We start from the raw sequence: 21914 nt of genomic DNA on the forward strand, positions 1-21914 counted from the left end.
GGAACGTGATATGCTGCAGGAGTCTACTGTAAGCGGCAGTGATCATTGCCAGAACGGATGTTTCGAGCTGATGAGCTGAAGTAGGCGGGATTGCGATGACGGCTGAAGCGCGCACTACGGAGGGCAAGAACTCGAGGGTGGTTAGGGCCGGGCCGTGGGATGATTTCATGCAGAGGCGCGGAAACGGTGACGATGACGGGAGAAGCGCAGGGCAGGGCAAGGCAAGGCAACGTTCGGTGCGATGCAATGCAGTGCACTGCAGTGCGGTGCAGGTGGTTTGATCGAGCGTCGGTCGTCTGTGGACTAGTAGGTAGGACGTAGCATCTAGACAGTGTCGGGCTGTTAGCCTTTGGTGTCTTCTCCCTGATGCGGCAGCGGCGTGGGGCTGCTTGGGCTGCTGAGCGACGGGACTTTCAAACGGGCGAGGGGCCTTAAGGCTCGGCAAAAGCTTCGAGAAGGCAGGAACCCTCCGTGCACAAGCCCACAATAAGCCCGCAACAAGCCCGCAACAAGCCCGTAACAAGCCCGCAACAAAGCCCCTTCCGCGTGCCATTCAGGGGTTCTCTCTGCCTCAAGTCCGCGTCGCCTGCCATTGGACCGGTGTAATGCAGCCAATGTGCCCGCTACTTTTATATCCCTGCAGGTGCAAAAAGTGTCAAGCCACGACGTCAGCCTCTGCGTGACTCAGCCACACTACGGAGAGGTTTCAGTACTCTCATCTCCGACTCTGATCTCAGGAGTTCCTCCAGGCACAATGCCCAATTGGCCTATCTCATGTGCTTCACTTTATACACTGTAGAAGCGACTCGCCAAAAATTCGGCATGTTGTGTATATGCAGTAGCGCAGGCAAGCAACTAGCCTCGCTCCTTAGACCTACACAACTCAAAGAGATGACCTCTGAAGACTCGTCCAAAATATGACCAAGCGCGGAGTCACATCGGCTGTGGCTTATTGCTTCCCAGACAATAAGTGACTCAATCCTTCCTGGAATGGAACTGCCTAGGCTACAAAACTATGTTCTCCCTGCGTTAATGTATATAATAGCATCCAGCACCACGTCAAGCATTTCAACTTTTCCATCATCAACAAAATTTTACATATCTTTCCTTCCGTTCTTTATCTCATCTCATCATCAAAAAGCACAGACTTAATCAGCCATGGCGGAATCTGTCTCACCGCAAGACGTTGCTTCGCAAGAAGGAAGCACGTCAGATATACAGCTCAACTCAATCCCACCTATACCCAAGAAATCCTATCAACAGACCACGGTTGAATTAGATCAGAATGGTTCGCCAAATCCCTCGCTAACGCCGCCCGAACCTAGATATGATGCTCAATCGAACGTCGCGTCCAATCGTAACTCCGATGCTACCAACCCGGGACAGACTCACTCCGATCAGTGCGAATCAAATCCACAGCCCTCCGAGAGCGCATCCCCCATTCCTAGTGACGAAAGCCGTCTTCAGGAGACGTCTGAGGATCCCAATCAGGAGGCTTCGAGCAGTGAGGATATCGATATTGAGGATTTGACAGTGAGTCCGGCTCTGGAGCCTCCTGAGCCTGCAAAGCCTGGAAGAAAACTTCGTACAGCCAAAGATGTCCTGAATCGTCTAAGATGGGATTCGACGTACGATGTCAATGATTTCATTATCGTCTACAAAGACCGGTTCGAAGGGAACAAGGAGATATCAGTTGAGGAGTGGAAAGATGAGATCATAGACGAAGAGGTAATTTAAACTTTTCCCGCTTATTATGCTGTAAAGCTAACGACCCATACTTTCAGTTCATTCCCCAACATCGAATCGTGCAAATTAAGGATTCGGATAATGGGGTCATTTGGGATCGCGAGCGAAGACTGGATCAAGTGTTCTTCAGTGGCAATAGCTGATTCTGTAGCTTTATATCCCAGGACTTGTTCTTAATCCCGTACCGATGTGCCACGAGACCTTCGTGACCTGCCTAAGAACTGCAGTGGATGGGCATTCAGCGTTCTACGTATTCAAATTTGTGCGTATGACTTGTAGGCGTCAGATTGATGTACAAATACACAACCCCGGTGATCCACTCAACAACCCACCCTATTGGAGATCACTGTAGTCCTTAATCAGCCACGATCGTTCTACCCGGTTCCGTTGCGCCGACAGCAGAGTATGGCATCTGGTAATCCTGCTCACACTGCTTGGAATGTTCAGGTCCAGGAAGGTGAGGCAGATTTTATATCACCCCTATATTTCAAAGAATTCTGGCTTCGTGATGGGACTTAGCAAATTTGGCCAACACAGCCACCACTCCTGTTAATAGATGAGATGTTTTTCGGTGACTGCTACCTTAGCACATCTGCCCAAGCATTAGGTTTCCCATACCATAAGAGGAAAACCCATTTGTTCGAAATCAGCGATTTCTATGTCACTTTCGGCTTTTCTCGGAACGGTGCACTGGGAACCCAAATCGGACTGGGATTTTCTCGCGGGGGTGGCGTTGGCCACATGAGCTTTGATGGGCTGGGTGGAGAAAAGTCCCCCCGCCGTTCGGAAATTAGATCCATTTGCTTAATTCCAGTGGCTTAATCGATTTACTTTCGAACTTTCGGCAACGCTCGTTTCTCAACTCACTTGGCGGACTTCATCGGCATGAATACGTCTCCGGGGGGATTTTGAGTCTTTCTCCTAATTGCTATACCAAGGGCTCTCAGGATGCTTTGATGAGTACATTACCCACACTTAAGCTCACCTACTATTTCTCTATGGGTCGTGGCTTGGAGACACTTTAGTCAACTTGACTCTCAACGCCCGACAGTCTTCATGCTCTTTGTTACACCGCATAATATTAAAAGCGATTATAGCACTCTCTTGTTCTGATTTTGAAGTGCATATTCGTGAAATTCAATCTGTTTGGGTATCGTCGTAAAATCATAGTCGTTACCTGGGCCCTGAAATCATCCTGCCGATCACCATTCCCCATATCCCATCGAAATACCAAATGATAGCCCCAGAAAATAATAATATAACGCCCGTGTGTCCCTTTCATCCAGTAGACTCGCATCCCCTCCCCTTTCTATCTTCCCTCCCTCTCCCACCTCCTTTCCCACCTTTCGTTGTCCTCCTTCTCCCTCTCTTTCCGCTTATCCCACTGCTTCTCCGCCTCTCTCACCCCCACAGCTCCTATCACCGCCGCCGCAACAGTCGTCAGCGTATCCCCCTTGTTCAATTCATTCCCGACCAGACCACCTGCCAGCGCGCCCACAACCGAACTAGCGAACCCCTTGCCCGGCGGGGACTTTGATCTGCGACGTCGTCTCGGCGACGCGGCGCGCGGCGCATACAAGCTGCGGGAGTTGCGCGAAGGAGAGTGCGACGGGGAGCGCGGAACTGTACGGAGAGACTGGCGACGGCGCGCCGTTACGAGAGAGTCTTCAAGCGATGGCGGCATTTGCGGGTAAGGGTTTGGACACTGGAGCTGCGCTGGGACCTGTGGGGCAAAAGGCGGCGGCGGGAGCTACCGTTCGCGTCAGTCTGATACCTATGCAAGCTGATCTCTGCGGGATGGAGAGGCTGTGGTGATGACTGCGGTGCTGCAGTAGGGAAAGGGAAGGTCGTGCGAGAGGACTCACCGATGCCTGGTAGGCTGGGGCACCATACCCGTAAGGTGCGTTGTTCTCGCGCCCACGACATTCTGAGCGCATGCTGGGTGTATATATTGTCCGTGGCCGGCCATAGTAGTCGCTTGCTCCACCTGCCGGTCGGGCGTATTCCCGATCTCTGTCCCTGTCGCTGTCTCTCGGTCTGTCATCGCGAAAACTCATGTCACGATCTCTGGGCCCGTCGTCGTGGTACTCGCTCTGACGACGCCCACGAGGCGCATAGTCATAATCCCGGTCGCTGCCATCATCGGAGAAGTCCCCCTCGCGGTCCAGACCAGGCTCAGATTGGGTGCGGGGAGGGGGGAGGTCGGCGGACTGGCTTTGGGTGTTATCTTTCGTTCCCTTGCTCTTGTGAATACGGCGATATATGGTGTCGTGGAATTTGTCGTGGTATTTGTCGGCGAAGCGATCAAGAACTTCGAGCCCGAGTTCCTGTACGGACCATCAGTTCAGCTGAATGTTGGAAAGCGATGGTGGGGCTTTATTAACAACGAAGTCGTCAGCCATGGTTAAGTGCTCTGTCTAGGTGCTATGTGAGCACCCCTTCGTGCTTCAGCAACTAGCACCACATAAGAGGAGCAACGGTGGTATGAACATGGTGAGATGAGAGGAGTGGCAGTCATAAGACTCGCAAAGCTTCAAGCTGATATCTGGGACATGCCAGATGACGAAAAGTCGCGTCTTGGCTGCGTGACGCGTCTTGGCAGGTAAAGATGTCTCCGCATTTCTTTTATCGCCATCGTTCAATCAGCGAAGGCCTTCCAGAAAGGAGAGAAAATGAATTCTACTTTACTCATCCGTATTTTGAAAAAAAAGTTTGGTTCCTCAACGCGTATTACCCCACCATGCAGGCACCTCGTTAAAAATTCAGTTACAAGCAAGTGTGCCCCTGTCGTACCTGTCTGCAGGGGAAGTAGCACAACCGTTAGTACTGTACTACCATTGGTTATAATTAAGTCATTTATTATTATTTACAGCCTGAGGACAGGCGTGGATGGGCCTTTCTATACTCTGATCCTAATCTTGATCCTGTTGCTGGGCTTGATTCCGCTCATGACACTGATCTACCTTTTCTGTGCAGGGAGCCAATAGTGCAATCCGCCTGCTAATCATTACCCCCAATTACTCCGAAGCATAAGTCATTAGCCTTTACCGACTGCAAATTTTCCAGATTTGAGTTCAAGCTTTTGCCTGCTGAAGTAGCATCGAGTGCTGCGCTGGGTGTGTTTTCTCGACATTTCCTTTGGCCATCTTCTTCATCATGAAGTTGCCATCAATCTCAATGTCCTCCCGTAGCGTACCATCCACGACGCGCCACCTTCCGGCGATGGTAAGAACACCAACTGGAGGTCTTGCGTTGACGAGGCTGTTGACCCCATCATACGTGTTTGTGAGAGTAAGCTTATATGTAGTCTATTGGTTTGATTAGACACTGTTGTATGCATTACCGTTTTGGACACAGCTACTTACTTGGCCCCTAGGTTTCCTATCTGTGACCGAGTACACTGCGGACGTAGCTGGATTTCCGGCCTCGAACTCATAGGCAATGAGAGCTGGGCAGAGCGTCTTGATCATCAAGTCATGGTTGTGGAGGGCTGCAAGGACGTTTGTGACAGAAAGACCTGCAGGAATTGGGGTTGCGACGCTTGTGGTAGCCATATTAAATTATTATTGATTATGAATTAAGCAAAGGAAGTGAAATAAAACGATAGTGGCCTGATGAAAAGAGGATGATTGATGTCGAAGTTGAATGCCTTTAGTAGACTTCAAAGGGAGCAACTTCTCTACTGATATATGTGTTTTATGCCCGGTCCAGGCTGTAACCCCAAAATGCTTGACATCTATTTTCAGTTTCCGAGTTGCCGAATCAAACATGTAAATGTGACGTTCGTAAACGGATTAGAGGTCTTCAGCTTCGCCTGGAAGAGACTAAGGGGCTTAGATCTGCTGCCCTTACAGAGCACGACATGACAGTTGCCAAAGGTCGTTAGCGGGCGACTTCACAGCCCTTCCCGTCCGACGGCCGACGGGTCCCCAATACGACTTTACTGTCGTTGGTAAGGAACTGATCGGACGTTGATTCGTGATGCAGGAGATCTTACGGCTCCGCCATCTCCGTTAAGCCAAGTCGACTTCCTCCTTGATCCAAGCTTCTCAATTCGTGCTCTGATCTGTTGCACTTCGGCAGTACATAGTACATACTACCAGTTGTCAACTGCGAAATGCCCCCTCTCTGTCCACAATTTTAATCTAACATTCTTACAGCATTCCATGTTGAACCTCTTCCAAATCCCGGTGCCAATATTTCAGTGCTATCGTCAAATGCAGCTGATCAGAATTATCCCGCCTCCGACAATAGCTGACTCGACTACCAAGAGGCACAGCCGCGATCCAACAAGGCCACCGGCTTCTTACGATCCACCGACAATCAGGCCCAGGGTGCTTCTTTGCTTTCGCTCAAGTCAGGTTTTTAACATGACCGACTATCAAATCATTCAGTGAAAGCCCCACAAATATTCATCGCCTTCCCCGAACCTTTTCACAAAGGCGAGAGTGTCACAATTACGCTAAATTTACCAAATTAGGACAGTAGAATGCCGTATTCGTTGTGTTTTCAGCCAGGGGCTGAAATCGTCAAGCTAGAAACAAACGCTCACGCCTAACACGTTTCAAAATTTGTGAGATGCCTAGCCGACCAGCTGCTGCGGTCAAGTAAGAGCACGAAACAGACGACAGAAGCCTGCGAAAACACACCAAAGGTACAAGAGAAACATAAGCACTAACGAATATCGAACAAAAATAGGAGCCGTTTCAGAGCAGCGGTCAAGCCTAGACTAAGAAAAGTCGCATAGAACATAGTATCGCAGGGTTCATCATATCCAATCTTCTGAGGTAGAAGAATGTTCCTTGGGAATCTGGATTTTTTTTAAGTATGGTTCTACCCACCGATGTCCAATATGATAGATTCATATAGTAGTACCGATTCTAATTCGCACTTCCGGTCCAGCCTTAGAAGCGGATATATTTTCTGACAGTCGGCAGTAGTATGACAAGATCTCAACAAGCGTATTCAACAGTCCACTCACAGAGTCCTACTCAACGCGTAGTGAACTGCATTTGTGGCTAAGATGACTGAACGCCTTGTTTAGTGTTTCAAGGAACCAAACCCAGGAAGAAGGCTCTGGCAGGAATTTCGATAGCCACGCGCGAGTGCATGTCATGATTCATCGTAGAGCTCAAGATAGGTATACTTGCGTGCACTCCACTACTTCTACTACGCTTCAAGCGTACTTTTCAACCTCTTGTCCAAGATATTTTTAATTTAGTCGAATTCACGCCATAGCGTCGCCCACACCGACTTCTACCTACCCAGCCTATACTCTGGTACGGTTTTATACATGAACATTACAGTCGTCTCAGCTGACGTTTTGGTTTATCGAAGGCCCCTTCGTATCGTTATCTTTAGAGTTGTCGCACCGCCCAACGATGCCGCTTGAGGCGGTGTTGCCTTCGATGAGAAACCGCGCCTGGTAGCCTTACATCTCACCATCTCCTGCCCCTAGTCAAGCAAAGCACAAAGCATCAGAGGTTCCGATCCGAAAATAGACAAAACAATCGCCGTCAACTGTTGAAGGGGTGGCTTGCTTTTTCCATTAGTAGCCGAGCACTCTGAGCTAGAGGGATCCAGGCAAAGGAAAGAAACAGCAAGATAGAAATCTATTTAGACTGTTAGACTCTCCTCTAGATTGACCGATAATTTCACCAGAGAATCAATTGTGCCAGACAAAGTGTACATCAAAACTCACCACAAGTAACCTTACGTTAACCTTCCTGCCACAAGCATTCGAAAGAGTTGCCATCACAATCCGGCTACTTCGAATTTCTGGACAGGCATCAGAATGACGGAAAGAGAAACTGTTCAAGTTAAACCATCACATCAAATTACATTGGCCAAGCTGGGAAGCACGATCCCGCCAGTTCTACACCGTGCATGGTCAAACATCTCGAAGGAGAGTGTTCCTTGCGGACTAAACATCAGATGCTAGATTCCCGGGGAGTTTCCAGCGCCCACAAAATCAGAGCCTCTTTTCTAGCTTAATTAGACCTATTTCTAGTTTGTCATACGTTTATAAGTTCCTCTCCTATCGACCGAGCGCTGATCATGATCATTGTTCACCTAGGGTATCTCGGATCGTGTATATAAACCTATCTTCTACCTGGGTCAATCCACACACGAGTCCGTTCAACATCTCCACACTCTAACGGTGCTTTTATGATAAGGAAATTCTCCGTTCCATTTTCTTATTCTCCAATCCTAACCGCTAGACAATTATCAAAGCCAGAAGCTCTCCATGTAGTGACCCAGCTACATTTTCCATAACTCGTATAGTTTCTAACGAATTTTCCAAGCATCATATTGCACCATATCAACTGCACATCCGCAATTTGGATCACTTACTCAAATACCAGAAGACTTCAGGCTTGCCAATCAATCAATTCAATTCAATTGACGCCTCGAATTGATTGAATCGAAAGCTTTGTAAGCAGAGGGCTCAGTTGATTGAATTGATTGAATCAATATTGCAACGGTTGCAATTAAATTCAACTAGTGCAGTAGTAAGTAATTATCACAAGTCTTGACGGGAGGGCCTACCTACCGATACCTAGATAGTTTTCTACCATCGTTCTTTTCGCCCCTGCCCTTAATACAGGCTTGTCGCGAGTCTCGGCATGGTGGTTTCCGTGGCATGTGCATGGCACATGCATGTCCGATATAAACCTTTCCGTCGGGTTTATTTTTGTCTAGGTCCGCATCGAGACATCCAAAATGTCCACAGGATACCAAATACAGCTTGTGGGTAAAGGTGAAGCATTTTTGGAATAAGAAATCGAGTTTCCTGGATATTTCCAGTGCTTTTATCAATATTCAATACCTATCGGTAAGGATCCAGTATTCTTTAACACCATAATAACATATTATTGAATAATAATATAGATGTACCGCGCGGTATTCCGCTCTCCTCTATACCTTAGGGAATAGGGGACCTAGGTTGGGGACCTAGGATAAGGCACCTAGATCTTTTTCTTCATGTCCCGCTGTTCCTTTGGGGTGGAAATCATGCTGCAAGCGGGAGGATCTCAGGCGTATACACACACAAATAGGGCAGTCAAATGGGAGCAAGGGCAGGATAACATCAATTTCACGGTATTCTCAATTTAAATGGAAGCATGGTACGAGCGGCAGACAGGGCAAGATAAGCAATCAGGACACTCCCATACAGGAGTCTCAGAGCAGCGACCTAACGGTATTTTTCCTCCCGTTGATGTAGTACGGGCGTGCTACCTAGAGGGGTACATGCTGTATTACCTCTCACGTTCGCCCTTGGAGGTTTTTTGTACCTAACTCAGCGGAATTCATCTGCATGGACCTTAATTGGGACCGCATCAGACATTAATCAAGATCAAATAATAATAATATAGATATTTAAACGCCCTTTAATTTATATTTAATTCAATAATATGTTATTGTGTTGAAAAATACGGAATCTTTATCGATAAGCATTGAATATTCATAAAAGCACTGGATATTTCAGTTACCGCTAGTTAAATTACAGATTATTAACGTGAGATTTGGATTCGCTAAGATACGCATTGATTTCATAAAGTTTTAAAGACATCCTGCGATATGTTATGGTAACGTATGCAATCTTAGCCCTTGGATAGCTTTAGGAAAGGGGGTGGTCTTAGAGAGTGATCCTTGAGAATCTGAGTGAATGATCCACGGACGGGTTTTGATGGAGAAGCGTGTTTTGATGCCTTAATGAAGAGAAACCGAGATTGGCTTTCCGACTAATTACCATGACAGGAACGGTGTATCCCTTTCAACGTCAAAATGCGTCCTACGGTTATCAATAAGAGCTAGCCAATAGAATCAATGGAATCAAGGCTCCGTGACCATACGCTCGGTGTTCGCGCACGGGCCACCTCTCGTAGGACGCTGACGTTGGAAGGGATAACCACCTATGTTTAGATTCAAGAGCCAGTCTTACGAACGCCTTATACCGTTTACTGATTCGGTTGTCCATGCTACTAGTGGGAATATCACGTATTTGGTTTCGATCATTGACGCAGCAGTCGAACTAAGCTGTGGATCGTATTTAGCATAGCGTCGACTCCGTCGGCATGCGGAAGCAAATAAAATGTTCCGATATCTTGCTCGGCTGAAGGTATGCCGGCAATGTTTTCCGCGTCGAACTGCGAAATAATGAGTGCCGGCAAATGCTAAGGGGTTTGGTTTGAGACCGAGAGCGCGGCCTGGGTTTGAGGGAAGTGAGTAGCCTGAGATTTAAATATTCCCACATCCTTCTTGGATACGAGTATCTTCTGTCCGTAGTTTGTACGGGCAGGTCCGGACAAGTGCGGCTGCAATGCTCGGAGGATAGGGCGGGAGACAGGCTATTAAGAGTTAAAGCCATCATTAAGTGGCAAGTCACCAGTTTGGACGAGCGTACGCGGATACCGGCCATATTGAATGTAGTATTGCCTCGAATATAGGCGGAAATATTTAACCTCGGTCCCTTAGCATGAATAATCTGGACTCCATAATTCGGGAATCTTGAATCATGTATTTCCCGGAAAACATGACGCTAAACAGTCCGCGGCATGACTCGTTGGCTCTACGATGAATGGCCAAGCTCTTCACTTAGATATATAGGCAGGCCTAGATAACGGAACGTCAGTCTTCTACCCTGCTGATACTTCTGCTCTTTGATACACCTTGTTAAGCATACACATATTCCTTTTTGTTTTCATCATGGCCGACTTCATTGTTCCATCGACGGACGCGGGGTGTCGCCTGCAAGGACCGATCCACTCCAAGCGGCATGTTCGAGTTATCTGTATCGGCGCAGGTGCATCAGGGCTGCTGCTCGCATATAAACTGCAGCGATACTTTTCGAATTTCAGCTTGACGGTTTATGAGAAGAATCCAGAGGTGTCTGGGACGTGGTGGGAAAATCGGTATCCGGGGTAAGGTGGTTGGCATTTTGATCCTGTGGTCACGGTTGGCTTGGAGAAGCAGCAAGCTAACTTTGAAAAATATGTCTCTGCGCGGAATAGCTGCGCCTGCGATGTTCCTTCACACAACTACACCTGGTCCTTTGAGCCGAAGCTCGACTGGTCCGCTGTCTATGCTAGCAGCAGGGAGATTTTCCAGTACTTCAATGACTTCGCCCGGAAATACGCCCTCCACAAATATGTCAAGGTCCAGCGCCAAGTCATCGGCGCCTACTGGAACCACCAGAAAGGTGGATACAATGTCACCATCAAAGACTTGCAGAGCAGCCAGGAAATCTCCGATCACTGCGATGTCTTGATCAATGCCTCTGGAGTTCTGAACAATTGGCGGTGGCCAGCCATACCTGACCTGGACAAGTACAAGGGTACTCTTCTCCACACCGCGAATTGGGACGACAATGTCAACCTCGCTGGCAGACATGTTGGCCTCATTGGGAATGGGTAAGCCTTTACTTCTCTCGCTGCGATAAACCTCTCTCACACTAGCAGATCCTCCGGTATCCAAGTCCTCCCCACCATCCAGCCCAAGGTTGACAAAGTAACCACTTTCATCCGCGAGCCCACATGGGTGTCGCCCGTACAAGGTCTCGAGCAGCACGTCTTCTCCGACCAAGAGCGTTTTGAATTCGCAACGAAACCCGGCGTGCTTCTTGAATACCGAAGGAACGTCGAGCGCAGTTTGAACGGCCTATTCGGTATTTTCCTCAAGGGAACCACCACCAACAATGAGACCGAAGCCTACATGAAGTCGCAGATGCAAGAGAAGCTGCATAACCCATACCTCGAGGAGCACCTGATCCCGAGCTGGCACGTCGGCTGTCGACGATTGACACCAGGCGTGGGTTACCTCGAGGCGCTCGGCAAGGAAAATGTCGAGGTCGTCTACGGCGAAATCACCCGCATTACCGAGAGAGGCTGTGTTTGTGACAATGGCAACGAGTACCCCGTCGATATCTTGATCTGCGCCACAGGCTTTGATACCTCGTTCAAGCCCCGCTTCCCTATCGTTGCTCCGAACGGCAAGAACCTTCAGGATGTATGGAAGGAGGAAGCGCAATCCTATCTTGGTGTTGCTGCCGCCGAATTCCCTAACTACCTCATCTTCCTTGGTCCCAACTGTCCCATCGGTAACGGCCCAGTGCTGTCTGCTATCGGTAAGTCGTTCTCTTCCCAGTCCTCATATCTTCCTACTATGCATGCATACTAACATATATCTCCGTAGAATGCCAGGCTGACTATATGCTGAAGTTAATCGACCGCTTCCAAACCCACAATATCTCCCAATTCTCCCCCAAGAAAGAAGCCATCGCCGACTTCATCGCGCATAAAGACCAATTTATGCAAAACACGGTGTGGAACGACCCCTGCCGCTCCTGGTACAAGGGACGTCCTGATGGGCCTGTCACGGCGCTATGGCCCGGGTCAACGCTGCACTACATCGAAGCGATGATGGAGGTGCGCATGGATGACTGGGAGGTCAAGTACAACGGCAACAGGTTCGCCTGGCTGGGTAACGGGCGCAGTCAGACCGAACTGGATCCCACGGCGGACTGGGCCTTCTATATTCGAGAAAAGGACGACGATGAGCCGTTGAGCAGGGGCAGGAAGCTGCAGATCATCAACAGGAGTGGCACTATGTCGCGGAATGTGGGCACCAACTTTATCGGGAAGAGTGACGCGGAAGAGGATCAGTCGATTGGTCCTAGAATATAAGCACTGGATGGCAGTACGGGTCGATTGGAGAGCATGNAAGTGTGATGATAGCTGGAGCTTTTCTTCTTGTTCATACAACTTCATTGGACGGCGCTTTTAAGAAGTCTTTTCCATAGGTTAATTTCCTGTACATTTTCGGAGGCATGGTGGATATGAGCTTAGCAATGTACATGCTAGTGCGCTTTGCCCGAGATGAAAATGGTTCCTGGATTGCTTTAGTGCTACGCGGTGATTGTGATTAGCAAGTTCACTGCTGTTATTCCTCCGAGTAACTTAATTCTATAGTAATAGATCCGTGCTTATCGCGTTGCGCTGCCAAGCGAAGATTCTGGGGTGCTATGGCGGTTCGCAACCCCCCAACCGGGTTCCTAGCTACTGCGACGTAAACCCACCATCCACAACCAAACCGGCGCCCACCATAAAACTGCTCGCCTCCGAGCTCAAGAACGCAATGCAGTCGCCAATCTCCTCCACCAAGGCCAACCGACCCAGCGGCACCTTAGCCAATTCACCCTTCATAATCTCCATCGCGGCCGTTGAGTCCCCAAGCAACGGCGTCGCGACGTAGCCCGGGCAGATAGCATTGATGCGGATACCCTGCGGGGCATAGACGACCGCATCGGCCTTCGTCAAGCCCATGACCGCATGCTTCGACGCCGTGTACGCGGTGGCGGGCGTGGCGGACGACGGCGCCACGACGCCGTACATCGACGCGGTATTGACGATCGTGCCGCGGAACGCGCGCGGCGAGTCGGACGGCGGGCGCTGCGTCAGCATCTGGCGGATCTGCGCGCGCTGGCACAGCCACACGCCTTTGGTGTTGACGGCGAGGACGCGCTCGAAGTTGGCGAGGTCGATGTCCGCTGTGGGCTTGATGGCGCCGCCGATGCCGGCGTTGTTGACGGCGTGGTCGATGCGGCCGAATTCCCTGACGGTCTGCGCGATGCTGTCGTTCACGGCGGGCTCGGAAGTCACGTCGGTTTCGATCGTCTTGATGGCGACGTCCGGGTAGTCTTTTTTCAGCTGCGCGACGGTGGTTGTGAGCGGGTTACGGTCGAGGAGCGCGAAGGAGCGGATGCCTTGGCGGGCGAAAGCGTAGGCGGTGTATTGGCCAATTCCTAGAGCGGTTGTGTTGGTGAGGAGTGCGGGAGGGAAGAGAGAGGTTGGGAAGGGAAGAGGGAAAACTCGAGCTTCCCTCTGAGCTTCATTGTTGCTGTGGGCGAGCTTACCTGACCCGGCCCCGGTGATGTACGCAACTCCTCGCATGAGAGACGCCATTTTCAATTACAGCTCCTGTGCTCCGGCTCCAGATGTTTGAGGGATTGGTTTGAATAAGAAAGAAGCAAGAACTCTTCGATAGGAAATGGCTGGGCCGGAGGAAGCTCCAAGGTCATGCCGCCTTACTCGCATACATTGACGACTAACTACCTGGGCACCTGGGCACAAGGCCTACGATGGACTCCGGAATTATGTTAGCCCCGAGAGCTCCGGACATGGCACGCCTAAAGGAAGACGACGGTGAAATCTCTCTCGGCTGGAGGAGGCCAGTGGATTTCACACCGAGCAAAGCGATGTAGAAGCGAACGTCTAGATGTTCCCAACAAAGCGCGTCTTTTTCCACAAGTGCAGGAGCACGTGGTCTGGTAATCCTCATTATTTTCGCTTCCCCGATCCAATTAGAACTACATGGTCATGATAGGCCTTTAATGCGGGCTTAGTAATAAAGAAATCACTTTGGAGAACTCAGCCAGTTTCATATCTGAAGTTACAGGTTATTGCTCCTGCTAGATTTGCAGAGGTGCTGAATGGAAGGAAATTGAATTAGGGCCATACCCCTCCTTGGCCAGGTCAATGAGAACCATGCCGAGATAGAATTTAAGTTACCTTTTGAAGGCATGAGTAACTAGGAAGCTGATTAGGTATCAAGCTGGAAACAAGAATTAATGTGGAGAAATTCTTGTAAGAGTGAACACAGGGTGACACATAGCAGCAGTAAAAGAGGGCTAGGGCCTGGAATCTGTACGCTTGGACGTCGGGGAAGATGACACACTGAGGATCCAGAAATGAACGAAGACTGTTAGGCACAATATCATATACCCAAAACTGATGAGATTGCTAGACCCAGATCTCACTGGGGGAGGTTTCGGCAAGAGGAATCCAGCTATATGAGCAGGAAGACGTTGCCTCCAAAATATTGATAAACACACTGCTAAACACCATTTCCCAAAATGACCGCTTTCATTGCTTTTGCAATATCCAAACTGGCCTAATCCCTGATAATATCCTGACACTCCCAGAACACCCTTAACAAGCTAGAAGGTATCACTGTCCACATCTGAATGCGGCGTATCAACCGCGGTCCATCTCGGCGACTCATCCCCGGTACTCTTCCAGGGAAACTTTTTCGTCTTGTAACAAGGACCCTGTAGCTTGCCTCCATGCTCATGATACGCACACGTTGATTGATGATGATACGGAGCTATTATACCCACCGGCTTTTCCTTGGACTTCATGAATTGGACCGAGAGGGCATATAAGAAGTCCTCGTGGAGAAACTCCCTCTTCTCCTTACTCAGCCAGGAAGACTTGCCGGCGAAGATGTAGAGGTCGACCAGCAAGCGCCGCGCATGGGATTGCGGTGGCGTGTTCTCGAATATCTCGACCACCGTCTCCGGGTTGAACTCGAACATCGGCTCTCCGTTGATCTTCTCGATCATGGCGTCGATGACCGTGTCCTTGAACTCGGAATCTTGCAGTTTCTCCCCCAGGATGTAGGCGCTGCAGAGGACTCCCCATTCTTCGGTGATCGAAAACCCTCTGGAGGCTAGAAGACCGGAATACAGCCAGGTCCGGTAGATGGCGAAGGTGGAGGGTAAGTCGTCGGGTAGAGGTACGATGCGATCCTCGGACTCTTTCCAGTCATGACGCATGGCGTTTGCGAAGAAGCGAGAGCGGCTGCAGATGAGGTCTTCGTGCACGCTAAAGTCTGTTCTTCCGGACTCGTCTCCCACTCTGACAATGATGGATAGATAGCCGAGTCTGGGCAAATGGTGAGGGTGAGCGAAATGGTAAGCTTCTTACGAAGAGATAGACGAAGGCAACACCATTTTAAAATTTCGGAAGATACCCAATGTGGGAGAATAATGCTCAGAGTCCGTCTGACTAAAAAAAGAAGTAATGCCCGGTGAAGTTTCAAAATATAACGGAGTTGTGAGCATTTTGAAACGGTCACGCTGCCAAGACCATGTCCACTTCAGGCGAGACAGGTGGAGAAACAACTCACTTGGGCCCATCATTGACGGATATGCGAACGCTGCTCCGAGGCTCTCTCTCCACCTCTTGTATGCCTTTCCGTATGCTTGGATCAGGCTTCGATACTAGGCGCTCGGATTAGTTCGCGAAAAGCGCAAGAGGGTAAAGATACGAGGAGCATACTATCAACAAGCGACCTGCGGTGTCTTCTCACAGTTGCACTCGTTGCCATGTTGTGGAAGGTGCAAGGTGTCGCGTGTCTTGGTGATGTTTGTATTTGTATCTTGATGTCCAAAGTCCGTCCGGAGTATGAACGTCAGCCTTCCGGACCGCGCTAAGCTAGGGAGTATGCATTGGCGACTTTATCAAGGTTGAAGGGGTGCAGCCTTAACCTTGCAAGCCCGGACGGGGGCTGTTAAGGTCACGTGCGGCTCAGCCGAGCGGTCAATTCCAAAGTTTAATCGCATCTTATAAATTATCTTCTTAGCTATCTTTACAGCCTCCGTAATAGCTGGTCCGCCTTACCAGCTTTAATACGAATCCTAATTCTATAAACAGCTTTATCTAGGGGGCGGCGGCCCATAATAACTTTAATTGTGGTGGTTAAAATCGAAAGAATTACCCCTCATACAAATTTTGGTGGGAGGCGATGCGTCCTAAGCGAGTTACCGATCTTTTACAGTAGGAGTTACAGTACCTCGTCAAAAGTGTCCGTGCCTAGGTCACGCTAAAAATGACACTTTTTGCTAAAATGCTATATAAAAGTCATATAATTAAGGTCGCCACTATTCATACACCCCCTAAATGATATACGTACACCCTCCAATTGATACGCATACACCCCCTACCTTATTTGGTTTAGATGCTTCCCCATCAAGTTAGATGATTCCTCATTAAGTTAGAATATCACGTGCGTTTGATTTGTTTGCGCCTGCATCACGAAAATCAAAGTGCGAGTCCATAGTATTTCGCTCAAATGCTAAGGGCTCTCTACGAATTAATCTGTCGACGCGATTGGCAATTGTAGAGCTAGTTATAGAGTTAATTGGCCGACCGCCGCGACGCTCTACAATTGCAGGCTCTTGAATGCGAAGCAGAGGTGTTGATTTAGGTCCCACCGGGCGCAGGCGCGGGCGCGGGCGTGGGCGCAGGCGTGGGCGCATGCGTGGGCGCGAAGCAGAGGTAGCAGCACCCAAATCAGTTTGCGCGACGCCTCACAAAGCACTGCGCAATCCAATTAATTGACTCAGGCGCGATCCAAATTTAGACTCTACTACTTATACTATAACTAAAATCAAGACTTGATCGTGAGGTTGCAGTTATAAAACTTACATAGCGCGCACTTTGATTTTCGCGATGCAGACGCAAACAAGTCAAACTCACGTGATATTCTAACTTAATAAGGAAGCGTCTAAACCAAATGAGGTAGGGGGTGTATGCGTATCAATTGGGGGGTGTACGTGTATCATTTAGGGGGTGTATGAATAGTGGCGACCATAATTAATTCTAGAGCTTAAAAAATCATCTAAAGCTACTTATAGATATATAATCTAGTAATCGTGATACTTTTTTAGTATTTAAATTTTATAGTCCTTTGTTAAAAGTCTCTTAGTTTTACTAACTTCCTACTAAACTTACTATATTTAGTATATAATTTCTATTAACGTATTCCACCACCGAGCCGGCAGAACCACCGAGCCGGCAGATTTTTCTTGGCACGACTAACATTAAATATAAAATATATATTTATTTATTACTAGCTAGAGAACATACGTCCGATACACTCGTATTAGATTTAAAAGCTTCTTCTTTATCTATTTTACACGTACAAGCGTTATAGCCAGTCTCTCCACAATTTCTATAGTGCCGTTGAGTTAGTTAGGCTTTTTCTTGACCACCACTACCACGAGCCTTCTTAGATGGCTGAGGTACGATAGATACTTCAGTAGCTACGTACGATGCTGCTATACCATACTCCATCGTACCACCATGCTGGATCCGCTTCCGTTTACGCGCTTTACGCTTAGTTATTTCTATTAATTGCTCTTTAAGCTCTCGTACGCGGGCCTCCATAAGTACATTCTTATGTAGCATCTCTTTAGCTCCTTTTATAAGCTTCAAGAAGCCTTCTTAGGCTGTTATTGGTGATTGTACGAAGGATTGGCCTACTAGCTTTGATTATGATCTAAATTCATACATATTATTTGGAGTCTTTAACTGCCATAGTGTTTCTAGTAGGGGTGCTGGTGGTGGGGTACGTAATCGTATGTTAAGACGATTAATAACAACCTGCGCGTTAATAGGGACTAGTCTAGATACCTTAAAGGCCTTCTTGCAGTTATTGTACGTAAACACGTCAAAAAACGCGTGTTTAAAGGCTGGAAGGAAGCCTTCTTTATTAATATGGTAGACGCGTTTACGTGCCAAGTCTTATACGTGCTATAAGTACTTCATCTTTAACGGCGAGAAGTATACTATATTAAGTGGCTATAGTATATACGATGAATGCGCAGGTATATAGAGGGTAAGGATCTTTCGTACAAGGCAATAATCCTTAAAATCTTGGTTAAGGTGGCTCTCATAGCCATTGAGGATAAGCAGCCTATATAACCCTACTTAACGCGTCTTTATATGCTTATTAAAGTGCTTTAACCACTTAAGACTAAGCGCGTTATTTATCCAGCCATTCTTAGAGACTGAAAGCTTCTAATTATACGGTATATCTGCTTCTTTATACTATATAGAGATATAGACGCGTCCTTTATAGATAATAAATGGTGGGGTTATATACCCAGCAGCGCAGATACTCTAGATTACTATAACCTATTCCCGATCGCCTAGCTATATAAAATTAGGCCTTATACGTCTTTCTAAGCCTGTAACAACTTTTATAGAGCTAATTATACCCATCTAAAAGCCTATCTTATTAAAGTTATAAATATCGTCGTCGTAAATACCGTACTTTGTCTTTGTATCCCATATAAGCTTAAACCACGCGTTAATAACCTTTAGATTTTCCTAGAGTATCCTCTAGCGGTCCTTTACTTAATTAAAAGCTATCTTAAGCTCCTTTATACGAGAAACGAATCGTCTAGGCTATAACGGAATCTTATAGCAGGAACTACGGTGGGCTTATTATTAGGCTAGGTGTGTAGGTAAAGCAAGTTAAAGTTAACAACGAATAATAACTAGTGGAGTGGTTGCCTAATAGATTAACTCTAATTATATTCTAAGAATTACTATAAGGAAGGAACTATCTAGGTAGGGACTAAGGGTCCTTAAATACATAACCGTACTCCTATAAAATCCTTCTTATATATAACGTACGTCTTATATATAAGGTATATAAGTTCCTCTTATTCCTCTTGTTTAATATATAGCATATTATATAACCTTAGTTACTATTCCTCGTTATATAGTTCTATTAGCTCTATCCTAGACCGTACTTAAATTAACTAACTAGCTTCTTCCAACTCCTCTTCTAGTAGTTGTAGTATTGTACTTAAAGCGTCCGTAACACTATCTCCCTCCTCTCTATCTTCGTCCTTAAAGATTCCTAATATCTCCAAGTCGTTTACTAGAGGTGTAATATCCGTTTAATTAATTTAGTTAATATTATTGCTTATTATACCTAAAGCAATTTCTTCTTTATACGCCCAACGTCGTGCTCGCACTGTTGCTATAATATTATCTCTTAGTAAGATTATACTGTCTCCGTATTCTCGCTGTTCGAAAAAGGGGTTGGTTTACGTTATATTAGCGAACCTATCTTCACAACAACCGTCCTCTTGCTTAAAGTACACTAAAGCAAATATTTATTTATCCTATAACGTTCGCTCCACTTTTAATGCTAAATATACGCGACCTATTACTCTTAATAGTCGTCTAGTTCCCTAATTAATTTGTCTTAGGGTCTTATATTTAATCTACTACTACGCGGCTAGATAGTAAACTGTCTTAAGCCCTTACTAAGTTAGAACGTTCTTAGGATACGGAATAGAAGGCCCTAGATACTTAGATCGCGGCGTCTACTTATCTACTCCATCTTAAGAAGGTTCGTAAGAAGGTGCGTTTTAAGGAGTAGAAACTTATAAAACAAGGTTTATAGGAACTTAGTAATAAAAAAATAGATTCTCTTCTAATAGAGAAGGAAATAGATCTAAGTAGTTTAGTAACTGCTCTTCCTAGGTCCCCCTTAGGTGACTTATTCTTTAGCGATACTTTTTTTTAATACTTCCTAACCTAATCTCTTCTAATACTCCTGTACCTTTCTTATAGCATTCTTTAAATTTTTTAATAGCTCCTAGGTAGTCTTAGTGTAGCCTATTTACTTAACCTTGTACTATATCTTATTATTAATATCCTTATAACTAATAATCTTTAAAACTTACTACTTATCTTCTTCCTATCCTTTATATATGTCTACTTTATAAACTAGTGGCTTAATATTCCCATATACTGGCTTTAGTATTGCGATATGCTATATAGGGTAAATCTTTATTTTGGCTAGTAGGTTTAACTTAAACGTAATTAGTAAAATCCTTTATATAATTTTAAAAGGTCCTAGTCTAATATAGTCTAACTTCTTATTTAGTCGTTAACTCTTAAAATTTTTGTATAGTAGCCACACTTTATCTCCCTCCTTAAGATCTAGTCCCTTAGATCTCTTAGCATTATAGTACTTTTTTATTTTCTCTTATACTTTCTTTACTGATTCTATAAGGTCTATATAAAGATTTATTAACGTCTTTATTCTTTCTTTAGCTATACTACTCGTTTTCTTTACTTGCTATAGTAATAATAATATCCTTAACTTATATCNATAATTCGCCTTAAATGGTAATATGCCTATTCCTTCTTAAGGTGTTATATTATATATAAACTATATAACTGGTAATAGCGATACCTAATTATTCTACGCATAATTAATATAATGCCTTAGATACTGCTCTAGTGTCTAATTTAATCTTTCCGTTTAACCGTCTGTCTGTAAATAATATATAGTAGAAGTTACTACCCTAACTCCTTACTCCGCTAAGAATACCTCCTAAAATACTACTATAAATCTTAGATCCCTATCTAATATAATTTTACTTAATACTCCGTATCTTATAAACACTTCTTTAATATAGATTTTAGCGACATCTTCCGCTAAGATTTCTTCCGTGTACGCTATAAAGTATCCCCACTTTATAAGCTTATCTACTATTACTAAAATTACGTTATAATCTTGTCCGGTAATAGGATCTCTTAATTTTAGCAACTTAATAATAAAGTCCTATAATATAACCTCCTATAGTCTCTCTGGTATTTTAATAGGTTGTAGCCCTCTATATAGCTTATGCCTTATTAGTTTATTTCTCTGGCAATCTAGATACTCTTTAGTAACCCTTCTAGCTATTCTCTAAATTCCGTTAATAATATACTCCTCTTAAAGTCTTAACACTAAGCCCATAGCTCCATTATGTCCTTAAGTTAGTCCTTTATAGAAGTCTTCTACAAACTGCTCTACTATACTTCTTAGGATATACTTTACTTCTCAATTTTCATATATATCTATCTATAGATCTTCTAGCTGTGCTTCTAGAATTCTTTATACCTAAAAGCTTTCTAGTATCTTATGGACTTTTTCTAATTCGTTATTTTCTTAAGTCGCTGCAATTTTTAGATAATTATATCTAATTAATCCGTCTGTATCTTTTTATAGTAAAGCCCCTAATAGCTTCTTATTGTTTTATAGTTCAGCCTTTTAACTTAGAGCATCTGCTTATATATTATCTATACCCTTAGTATACTAAATCTTAAAATAGTATTCCGTAAGCATCTCTACCCATCTAACCTATCTTTAGTTAAGTTCCTTTATTATTAGAAATCCTGTTAGGTTCTTATAATCCATCTTAACTATAAATAGTTTCTCTATACCTTGCAAGAATGCTCTCTATTTTTTTAATGCTGCTACTATATCTAATAACTCCTTATTATAGATGTTATAGTTTAACTCTAGTAGTGTTATCTTTTAACTATAGTATGCCACTAGGTGCCATCTATCTTAATACCGTTATATAAAGCATACCCCTAGTATATAGTCTAATATATCCGTTTCTATAACTATTTCTAGTCCTAGTTAATAGATCTTAAAAACTGGCTCTTAGGTAAACAACTTTTTGACTTTCTTAAAGAGTTCTCTCTATTCCTCTCCCTATGCCCATAGTTCTTCTTTCTTCATTAACT

At 45.8% G+C, this 21914-nt stretch overlaps 7 protein-coding genes across 7 annotated transcripts; 3 read left to right on the forward strand and 4 right to left on the reverse strand.

Moving 5' to 3' along the window:
• Nucleotides 1–958: 958 nt before the first annotated feature.
• On the forward strand, nucleotides 959–2114 carry K441DRAFT_693536 (uncharacterized protein). Its single transcript, XM_067652658.1, has 2 exons — nucleotides 959–1728; nucleotides 1785–2114. The coding sequence occupies exons 1-2, from the start codon at nucleotides 1159–1161 to the stop codon at nucleotides 1887–1889; spliced, it is 675 nt and encodes a 224-aa protein (XP_067508303.1). The 5' UTR covers nucleotides 959–1158; the 3' UTR covers nucleotides 1890–2114.
• Nucleotides 2115–3055: 941 nt separating this feature from the next.
• Nucleotides 3056–4457, reverse strand: K441DRAFT_693537 (uncharacterized protein; the record flags this gene model as incomplete). The annotated part of the gene is made up of 3 exons (XM_067652659.1): nucleotides 4131–4457; nucleotides 3612–4073; nucleotides 3056–3496 (listed from the first exon to the last, which is right to left on the reverse strand). Exons 1-3 carry the CDS (start codon nucleotides 4146–4148, stop codon nucleotides 3056–3058), a joined length of 921 nt encoding a protein of 306 aa, XP_067508304.1. The 5' UTR covers nucleotides 4149–4457.
• Nucleotides 4458–4523: 66 nt separating this feature from the next.
• On the reverse strand, nucleotides 4524–5506 carry K441DRAFT_654183 (uncharacterized protein). The gene is made up of 2 exons (XM_067647652.1): nucleotides 5112–5506; nucleotides 4524–5054 (listed from the first exon to the last, which is right to left on the reverse strand). The coding sequence occupies exons 1-2, from the start codon at nucleotides 5298–5300 to the stop codon at nucleotides 4821–4823; spliced, it is 423 nt and encodes a 140-aa protein (XP_067508305.1). The 5' UTR covers nucleotides 5301–5506; the 3' UTR covers nucleotides 4524–4820.
• A 2978-nt stretch (nucleotides 5507–8484) lies between these two features.
• Nucleotides 8485–9135, forward strand: K441DRAFT_654184 (uncharacterized protein). Its single transcript, XM_067647653.1, has 2 exons — nucleotides 8485–8581; nucleotides 8638–9135. Exon 2 carries the CDS (start codon nucleotides 8863–8865, stop codon nucleotides 9043–9045), a length of 183 nt encoding a protein of 60 aa, XP_067508306.1. The 5' UTR covers nucleotides 8485–8581; nucleotides 8638–8862; the 3' UTR covers nucleotides 9046–9135.
• Nucleotides 9136–10455: 1320 nt separating this feature from the next.
• On the forward strand, nucleotides 10456–12431 carry K441DRAFT_674343 (FAD/NAD(P)-binding domain-containing protein; the record flags this gene model as incomplete). The annotated part of the gene is made up of 4 exons (XM_067650745.1): nucleotides 10456–10670; nucleotides 10761–11159; nucleotides 11208–11872; nucleotides 11941–12431. The coding sequence occupies 4 exons, from the start codon at nucleotides 10456–10458 to the stop codon at nucleotides 12429–12431; spliced, it is 1770 nt and encodes a 589-aa protein (XP_067508307.1).
• On the reverse strand, nucleotides 12323–14142 carry K441DRAFT_654187 (oxidoreductase ucpA). The gene has a single exon (XM_067647654.1). The coding sequence runs from the start codon at nucleotides 13707–13709 to the stop codon at nucleotides 12804–12806; it is 906 nt and encodes a 301-aa protein (XP_067508308.1). The 5' UTR covers nucleotides 13710–14142; the 3' UTR covers nucleotides 12323–12803.
• A 574-nt stretch (nucleotides 14143–14716) lies between these two features.
• K441DRAFT_654189 (uncharacterized protein) lies at nucleotides 14717–16005 on the reverse strand. Its single transcript, XM_067647655.1, has 3 exons — nucleotides 15867–16005; nucleotides 15715–15808; nucleotides 14717–15470 (listed from the first exon to the last, which is right to left on the reverse strand). The coding sequence occupies exons 1-3, from the start codon at nucleotides 15913–15915 to the stop codon at nucleotides 14744–14746; spliced, it is 870 nt and encodes a 289-aa protein (XP_067508309.1). The 5' UTR covers nucleotides 15916–16005; the 3' UTR covers nucleotides 14717–14743.
• Between the last annotated feature and the right edge of the window lie 5909 nt (nucleotides 16006–21914).

This window comes from Cenococcum geophilum (assembly GCF_001692895.1).
Source record: "Cenococcum geophilum 1.58 unplaced genomic scaffold K441scaffold_6, whole genome shotgun sequence".
NCBI lineage: Eukaryota > Fungi > Ascomycota > Dothideomycetes > Gloniales > Gloniaceae > Cenococcum > Cenococcum geophilum.